Below are 9174 nucleotides of genomic sequence, written 5' to 3' on the forward strand. Positions count from 1 at the left end.
TTCGCTTTAAGTTTCCCAACATTTGGACAAACTTTATTGTGAATTATGCCGTTCATTACCTTGAGTTGGATATTTACAGTGAAGGATTATCTCCACGTTGTTTCATATTGGACGTATCTTTCCAACGACAGCAGCATTACGGATCCATCAGCGACACCTCGGTCATGTTCTGGATTCCTAAACTCTGCTGACTTCAGTTGTTTTTTTGGGTGGATAAAGCTCTGAAGGAGAGTCCTTCTGCCTCGCTCGACTATCGCTGAGTTTACGTTGTTTGTGGCGGCGGCCAGTGCGTCAGCGTCGCTTCGCCCTCTCGGACCATGAGCGGCACCGGGCGGCTCCTCATCGCTGCTTCTCTGCATTTATTTGTTACTTTTTAAACTCAATTGTGCGCAAATAATTGGGTCGTTGAACGTTCATTTTTAAGACCAGTTTACCCTGGATTTAAGACCAAATAGGCAGAATTTTAGACTTTTTAAGGCCTTAAATTTGGATTCTTGAATTTAAGACTTTTTAAGACCCCGCGGATACACTGTAGTAATGTCTCATCTGTAACTTGTAGCTTTTGGAGATCATTTCATCTTCCACTTGCTCCCTCGTTCACATTCTGGTGCCTTAAACTTGACCATACTGCATCAAATTTGTTTCAGACCTGTGTATTATTCCCAGCCCCACCTCGGTCTGTTGTTTGGAGACTCCGATGATGGTGGGCACAGCGTCCGACTGCAACTCCTCCTGCCCGTCCTCCGTCTGGATGAAACAGTCGGGTTCAAAGTGTCTGGAGCAGAGCCAGGAGTTCCTCCTCAACGAGCCATCGTCCCTCTGAGCGACCAGGAGCCAGCGCTGCCTCTGCTCCCGGAGCTTAGGAAACCTGCAAGGAGGACAAGGTGATGCTGCTGACCGACACATCGAGAGACCGTCAGACGGACCTGTGGAAGCTGAGCTCTGGGTGGAGGAAGCTGGAGGTGTCGCAGCCGTAAGCCAGACAGGATTTGACGATCTCCGGAGGCTGGTGCTCTTTACGGGTCTTGCACACCTCGCATTTCTGGATCCACTCCTTCACGAAGTCCCTCACGCGCTCCCAGTAATACACGGACTGCAACAGACAACATAAACACAAACAAAACACTCACTCTCCCAATCAAATCACACGGGGCATGTTGAGTCAGAGCACATAATAACATGATAATTGTCTGATTAACCCAGAAAACTGCTCAAATCCCTCTTTATTCCACCTACACGCAGGTTAGGAAGCCAAATTACCGGAAAGAGCGCTCACGTTAGACTGAAGGCAAAATCATTACAGCTCTAAATATTCATCAACTCTAGGTAAAGTGCATAATAATCAAGTTTTTGCTATTTACAGCACCTTTTAATGGGGCTAGATGCAAGTTAGCCATTTTATACTCACTACTGCCACCTCAGGTCATACGTGTAACTGCAGCTTCTATATTAAGCTCGTGCATGACGGCAATAGAGCTCCACAGTCCCGCCCCTTGTGGTCTTGTTGCTCCGGAAGCAAAAAATCCCTGTCTACACGGCCGTCGATTTTCCAAAAATTCAAATATTAAGAGTTTAACGTCACCGCAAAAGCTAATCAGCGACGTAGTAATTCGTGACCATAAAATGTTTCATTTCAATCCAAAAAGAAGACGACATGTTGAAGAAAAGGCAAAGGTACAAGGCTGTGACATCATTCACTTCCTGACTATAGAAACTCCGTATCCCAAGAACCATTGCGACATCGCGCCCGCTGGTCAAGGCAACCAGGTTTTCAGCAAACACGGCGAGTTTCTTTTACTTTGCAGACAAGAGTTCTATATTATTTCACTATTAAACAATCTGAATCAGGCTAATTGGAATAAAAATTATCGGTGGTTCGTTTAATTGGATCGTTGGGAACATTTTTTTGACGTTGTTCTTACTATCAGTGTTAGATCTGGATAAAACGTCAACTCTCTGCCAGCATTATGTTTTAATAAATTATTTATAATATGTCGTCTACATTACAATAAATAAACACGTGTGGGAACGTGAAGCTCCACCAATCAAAAGCCTCGTAGTAGACCATGGGACTCCCGAGCATCCTGGGTAATGTAGTTCAAGGACGAAGGCTCGCAGTTAAACTGTACTTTTTCATAAACTAGATGGATCTCATACGTGCTTTTTTCACCTGCATCTGACTTTGCGGTCGCTTTATAACCACAGAGCTGGATTCAGCCCAAGCTGACGCAGTTACGGAGTTAAAGACTTTATTCCAAATCAATACGGTCTCAAAGCAAGGGGAGTTTTACTTCCGGACCAGAGAGGAGGCGGGACTGTGGAGCTCTATAAAGTTTATACTTCAGGTCCGAAGTGCCGTCATGCACGAGCTTAATATAGAAGCTGCAGTTACGCGTGAGACCTGAGATGGCAGTAGTGAGTAAAAAAAGACCAACTTGCATCTAGTCTCTTTAAGTCGGGGGTTAAGAGGTTAAACACATGGGAGCTGCTTGATCAAAGTCAGCACAGGACACGTCCACAGTGACCGTGAGAATTAAGGATGTGAACACGGAGCGCCTGGTTCAGTCCTCACCATGATCTGAAGGACCATCTGTATCCTCCCCGCGTGGTTGTTGTTGTCGTGGAACTGCAGCATGATCGCACGCACCTGCTCGTCGCTCGAAACGGCCCGTAGGAAGCGGCCCCTGTACTTACGCATCAGCCACCCGTCTGAAACACAGAGCGGTTAATATCCTGCCTCTCAGTACGGAGCAGGGCTGTTTCAGACACACAAACCTTTATAAACGTAGTATTTGCTGGCCCTCCTGATGGCGCGTTTGGCGGCATCCGAAGTGCCAGGGAGATACTTCCCTTTGCGTAAATACAGCTCTGCCTGTTGTATGACTTCAAAGGACGGCATCTGAACAGAAAAGGCAAAAGGGCATTCATTTCAACCTGTAGATTAGTTAAAATAAAGAATACACAGTAACTGGTTATGAAGAGCATTGGCAGTAATGATCATTTTTAACAGTGATTTCTCCATCCCATAGTCAGATGTGATGTATATAATAATAAAACACAGAGCTCAAAATGCAACCACAAAAGTATAATTGATTTAATCTCTAACCCCCACCCAGGGGCGGACTGGCCATATGTCCGTTCTGGAAGAGCACAGAAGGGCCACTGGCTCGAGGGCCACCAGTCCCGCCTCAACCGAGCTTTACCAAATCTAAAAGCTAAAAAGAAAATCATAAAAATAGCGAGAAAAAGAGGATGAAAACATGAGAAAAACACGGACAAAAAAAACACAACAAAAAATGAAAAATTCAACAAAGATGTGACAAAAATGTGACAAAAACTCAACCAAAGAGTGACAAAAATTCAACAAAAATGTGACAAAAACTCAATAAAAATGTGACAAAAATTCAACCAAAGAGTGACAAAAATTCAACAAAAATGTGACAAAAACTCAATAAAAATGTGACAAAAATTCAACAAAAAATGTGACAAAAATTCAACAAAAATGTGACAAAAATTCAACAAAACTTCAACAAAAAATTCAACAAAAATTCAACAAAAATTCAACAAAAATGTGACAAAAACTCAATAAAAATGTGACAAAAATTCAACAAAAAATTTGACAAAAATTCAACAAAAAGTGACAAAAACTCAACAAAAATGTGACAAAAAAAAAAAAAACATACAAAAGGTGACACAGCACAGCAACAGCTCGAGGAAAAAGGTCGGTTTTGTGGGTCTTAGCTTTCAAATGAGGTGTTACACAGCCAAAAGAGGACAGAATGCGTTTGGTTTAGGCGGGTGGTAAGAGGTTAAAATATGTATTTGTGGAAGTGTCACAATTACGCTAATTTGGGCCAGGCTGGTCAGAGTCCAGGGCTGTTTCTCAGTTCGCCCCTGCCCCCACCTGAACCGAGCACATTTTCTCCAGATCAGCTTTACTCAAATCTAAAAGCTTCTTGAAAAGGCGCCAAAACGGAGACAAAAATAAGAATACGACAAGAATCAAAGCAAAACAAAAAAAGGGTTAAAATGTGGCAAAATAAAGCCACAAAAAAACAACAACAAAACTAAAAGAGCAATGAAAAAGTAACAAAAGAGTCGGGCTGGGTGCCATTAAAAAAGACCAGTCTGGTGTCGAAAAAAAGGCTTAGTAAAACCTCCTAGTTTAATAAAAAAGCAGGAACCGAAAAGAAATGCAAAATCTTTAAATTCAAGTTTTGATGCTGTGTGTCATCAAAAGAAAAAAAATCCAAAAAGGAGGAAAAAAGGGGGAAAATGTGGGGAAAAAAATATGAAAAAATGTGGGGGGCAATTTTGGGGGGAAAATGTAAAAAAAAAACTGTAAAAAAAATTGTGGGGGGGGGGTCACAACGTATAAAATTTGGGGTAAAAAAAATGAGGAAAAATGAGTTAAAAATGGGGAGGGGGAATGAGAAAAACTTGTAAAGTGTTTTTTTTTCCTGCCCTTTTGTCGTTCAAAGAAGTTTCTAGTTGTTTCACAAATTAAATGGAAGGAAAAGGAATAAATTAACATTATTAATCTGTTTTCTGGTTCTGTATGACAAACAATTGTGTATAGACATCGATATAGGTATCGTTCAGGTATCGGTATTGAAAATCAAGTATCGTTATTGAAAAAAATTACCGGTACCCAGCCATAAAAAAGAGTAGCAAAAAAAGCGACAAAAAAGTGTTGAAAGTGCAACAAAGAAGTGACAAATACTCAACAAAAACGCAATCAAAAGTGGCAAAAATGAGACGGAAAAAAAATGACAACGACAACAGGGCATTAAAGCAAGGAAAAAGATCCGTTTAGATGAGTTTTGTAGGTTTTAGCTCCAGTCGAGAAGCTCTAGATTTGGGTAAAGCTGAAAATGCACTGGTTAAGGCGGGTGGTAAGAGGTTAATTGTTTCTGTAAACACCAGAATACCTTGAAAATGTCTATTTCCAGATTATAAAATGCTTATAAACACATTATTATTTTTGATTTCATACATCCACCTCCTGCACAACACCTACAATTTATTAACCCCAATAATGATGGTGTTATGTTTATAGCAACTTGCATTAAAGTAAAATTATGACTCAACATGACATTTAAAATGGTTGTTTAGATTTTAGACTATTGCCTAAAGGCGTTGTCTGAGTTATAGGAGCAGTTTTCCAATTTACAAAACACATGTACACAAGTAAAACTCATCCGATATCAGAAGCGTTGAAGCAAGTTCTACCGTGTTAGAACGTGATCGGTTCGTCCGCACAAATCTTTGCAACGCCGTCGTCAGTTTTCGCCCAAAACTTGGCTTTTTTCGCGTAATTTTTAACCACAGCTTTGCATAAAACCAAGTAAAATTCACAGACGCTACATTTCGCAAGCTACAAGTCCTCCAAAGTTGTATTTTTACATAGAAAATTGTGGCTAAATTGTGCTATAAGGCGATCGAGCTAAAACCGTTTGAAGCTAACTGTGCTTAACGTTTATTTGCAGGAAGTGGACCTTTCAAAATAAGAGTAAGAGAGATTGTTTACTCAAAAAAAAAGATCAAACTCGTTATTTTACATTTAATACATCATGTGGCGTGTTGTGCTGAAGTCTCGATTGAACATGTATGAATATGAAAGTAAGAATAAAGCATTTTGTTCTGGTTTTGTGCTTTTGTTGTGTTCGAAAGGGGACTGACAGGAAGTGTGAGTGTTTTGACCAGATTCGTGTTTGGTGCAGTTTAGAGAAGCTGAAGTCACCCAAACACCCTGAGCTCAGTCTGTACAGTTCCTGACGCTAGAGGGAAGCAGGCGCCCTCTACAGACAGGGAGGGCATGAGTACAGCAACTACCAAAATCAACATTCATAATTCATTTAATTTAAACAAAGACTTTCTTTTTTAGAACATAATGACAAGGTTAGCAAACTGAAATACATTTTTAAGGGTGAATAAAAAACTCTTCCCCTGTACAGTTATGATTAACCTTAAGAGGTTTAAATAAAGTAACAAGACTGAAGGGTTAATATGAAAATAATTCTTTCGCTTTGTTGTCCGTTGCCTTGTCGTGTCAACAGAGAACACTCTCCTCTTTGGTCTTCCTCATGTTTTCTGACCTCATGATTCTTCAAATCAACATAAAAATACACATTCTGTGGCTCCTCTTGGTTCAGAGGTACTTGTGTAGAGTCACAGCAGAGTTTAACTGAGAAGTGAGCAGGCACAATGATATAATAGTTTCTCCTGGTCTCTGTGAACAGGTTAAAACTCCAGGATGTGGCTCAGTGGTTCGACTTTGACCTCCTGCCTCTGTCCGTACACGCCCTGCTCCACGGCGACCCCTGTGGCCCTGCTCTTTGACAGCATCTCTCTGCAGCAGGACGCCAGGCTGGAGAAGAGCTGGGAGCCTCGTCTGGCCTGACCTGAGCTCTGAGACTGCAGAGGCAGCAGCAGGACTCCCCCGGGCAGCTCCAGCACCGACGCCGGCCGTTTGCTCTGAGAGAGGCAGCCGTGGAAGAACTGAGTGTTCATCACCGTATTCGCTGAGGGGGAGAGAACGTGACAGGATAAAGGCAAAGCAACAAACAAAATGTTACTTGATATTTAGTGACATGTAAATGCTTCTTTAAGAAGAGTTGCTGATTGTACACAGTCCCGCCGGCTTTTCTATGTTAAAGGAGGTTCTGGCCTGGGCCTAGTGCTGAGTGAGAACGAACAGACGTATTCTCCCATGTTTTGGTTTGGCGACATTATTCGGTGGAGCATTTAATTTATTCATGTATTTGATATGGGCGTAACTATAGCATTGGACAAACCAGATACATTGTTTTATTGTTCATTTGTAAAACTTGTCCATAGGAGGCTTTTCTTTGTTCATACAACAATATAAACCATTTAGAAAAGGCTCCTCCCCCACAGGACAGGTGAGAGAAGGCTCCTCCCCCCACATCCACGTGTAACTTGAGTTACTTAAATTGTAATGACTAATATATTACTGTATTTTGTTTAAAGAGGGGGTATTATGCTTTTTTCAATCACATAGCACCAGTCTATATCACACTACAATGATGACCAAACCTTCTGTTGGTCTGTAAATGCAGTAAATTAGAATAACTGCCTTGTATAAAATGTCTCTCTCTAAATGGCTGTAGTGAATGTCTTGAAATAGGCCTCTGTCTCTTTAAGAACCTCTGACCCTTTCCGACACGCCCCCTCCACACGCTGTCTGTGGCATCAGTGGGGAGGGGGTTCTGCTGAGGAGCAGTGGTTGGTTACTCGGCTGGTGACGAAAGCTCAGAGGCGTCTCCAGGAGGTGGGGGCGTTCCTAGGAGGACTCAGGCAAACCTATCCCTAAAATGGCCGCCATCAGAGTTTTTACTGATTACTCAAAAATACGTGAATGTGCCAAGGCAACACTTCAGGCATGTTTTTAATGAGGGAATGACATAAAAACATGATGTAAAGCTTGAAAAAGTCGATTTTGCATAATACCCCCCCTTTAAGTTACTGATAAAAGAAAGTAATTTAACCCCCAACACTGCAGATAAACCATGTGTTTGTAAAAGACAAAACACGTAATAGCAGAGAGCGGCCCTTCAGTTTTGACCCACCGTGGGCATAAAAAACATTGCAACTCGATACAAAGATAATCCTTTTACCGATTCTGTGAGCCGTGTCCTCAGTGGCTCCATCAAAGAAACACACAAAAACCACCAGCCCCTCTCCGATCTGAAACAGGATCAGGTTCAGACTCAGATGAAGTGAGTAATGTTTAAACGACACTTTTAAACCGATGATAACCACAGACCTGTGCGTACTGCGGCTCCGCTCCGTCCACTCCGTCTCGGGTCTTCACCTTGGCTCGACTGCACTGCTGCACGACCACACGAGCCTCTAGGGGGCGCACACTGGCGACAGGAGCCTCACTTCAATGTAAACAACACACAGTATACATCATGTGGATCGTTTGTTGATTTCTAAACATTTTTGTAAGTATTTCTCACTTCTTCTCCTTGGAGCTCAGGTCCACAGGCGGCTCCGGCCCAGGATTTCGGCCTCTCTTCGTGGAGACCTCCTCATCTGGGAACGCCTTCCTCTTCAGAAGGCGCCCCCTGCTGCTGTGCGTGACGGCGGCGGAGCTCGGGGCTGTTGGGTTCACTCGGGTTTTGTTGTTTTTTGGACGAGCTGCGTTCCCCCCTGTGTGGGACGCTTTCTCCTTCTGGATCCTCAGCACTGCAGACTTGGCGGGCCTCGTCTTCAACCGCTTCTCACGCTGGCAGTTCATTTCAGTCGGGCTCTCAATTTGTATTTCTGTCTGTTCTGTCTGAAAAACATGCATTTTCACAGTATTCATCAGCACATGAATTGTCTTGTGTTGTTTCATGTGTGTCTCACCTTCTGTTTTTCGCTCGTCTGTTTCCCTTTGGCGTCTGCGTTCTTCTTCTTCTGTGGTCTATCCGGCCACAGCCCAGCCACGAGGGCCGGGTCCGGGGGCGAGTTCAGGATGACGGGACCCGCAGGCTGCAGGTTCACGGGGACCTCAGGCTGCAGGTTCACGGGGACCTCAGGCTGCAGGTTCACGGGGACCCCAGGCTGCAGGTTCACGGGGACCTCAGGCTGCAGGTTCACGGGGCCCTTAGGCCGGATGCTCCTGAGGGCGAACAAGACCGGGACGCTCTGCTGGGACTGGACCACAGCCGGGATTAAGACCTGCGTTTGGACTGGGGTCTGGGCAGCAGCTTGACTCTGAAGAGCTGGGACTTTAGCCAGGGTCTGATTTAAGGATAGGATTTGGATTTGAGGCTGCATTTGGGCTTGGAGTTTGGCCTGGACTGGGACTCGCACTGGAATTCTGATAGGAATCCGGACTGGAGCCTGGACTGCAGCCTGGACTGGAGCCTGGATTGGGATTTGAATCTTCGGGACTTGAGTGTTTTTCGTTACAATAATTTGGACTCGCTTTTGGGTCTGACGCTGGGCTTGAGGCTGGATTTGGGTTTGACCCGGAGCCCGTACGCTGTGCACTCTGGCCTGGCTTTGGTTCCTTCGGGTTGGGACCTTGACTTGGGTCTGGACTGGAGTCTGGACTTTGGCCAGTTCTGGCTCGATCACCTTTACTTGGAAAAAAAACAATCAAGAATCGCTACGGACAACAAGAAAGGCAGAGGTTGACTCTACATTTGTGACTAAGAC

General features: G+C 43.7%; 2 protein-coding genes across 2 annotated transcripts in view; both read right to left on the reverse strand.

The window, feature by feature from the left end:
• Positions 1-5531, reverse strand: part of LOC306976398 (uncharacterized protein) — a 30869-nt gene extending 25338 nt beyond the window's left edge. The window contains exons 1-5 of the mRNA XM_079574315.1: positions 5233-5531; positions 2776-2899; positions 2573-2709; positions 927-1093; positions 673-868 (exon numbers count right to left, since the gene is read on the reverse strand). Of these exons, the coding sequence (XP_079430441.1) occupies positions 673-868; positions 927-1093; positions 2573-2709; positions 2776-2899 (624 nt within the window). The 5' untranslated portion in view covers positions 5233-5531. The remainder of the gene's footprint in view (positions 1-672; positions 869-926; positions 1094-2572; positions 2710-2775; positions 2900-5232) is intronic.
• Positions 5532-6019: 488 nt separating this feature from the next.
• Positions 6020-8790, reverse strand: LOC306976399 (uncharacterized protein; the record flags this gene model as incomplete). Its single annotated transcript, XM_079574316.1, has 5 exons — positions 6020-6524; positions 7641-7710; positions 7790-7907; positions 7986-8305; positions 8377-8790. 5 exons carry the CDS (start codon positions 8788-8790, stop codon positions 6244-6246), a joined length of 1203 nt encoding a protein of 400 aa, XP_079430442.1. The 3' UTR covers positions 6020-6243.
• Between the last annotated feature and the right edge of the window lie 384 nt (positions 8791-9174).

This window comes from Gobius niger (assembly GCF_951799975.1).
Source record: "Gobius niger genome assembly, chromosome: 16".
Taxonomy (NCBI): domain Eukaryota; kingdom Metazoa; phylum Chordata; class Actinopteri; order Gobiiformes; family Gobiidae; genus Gobius; species Gobius niger.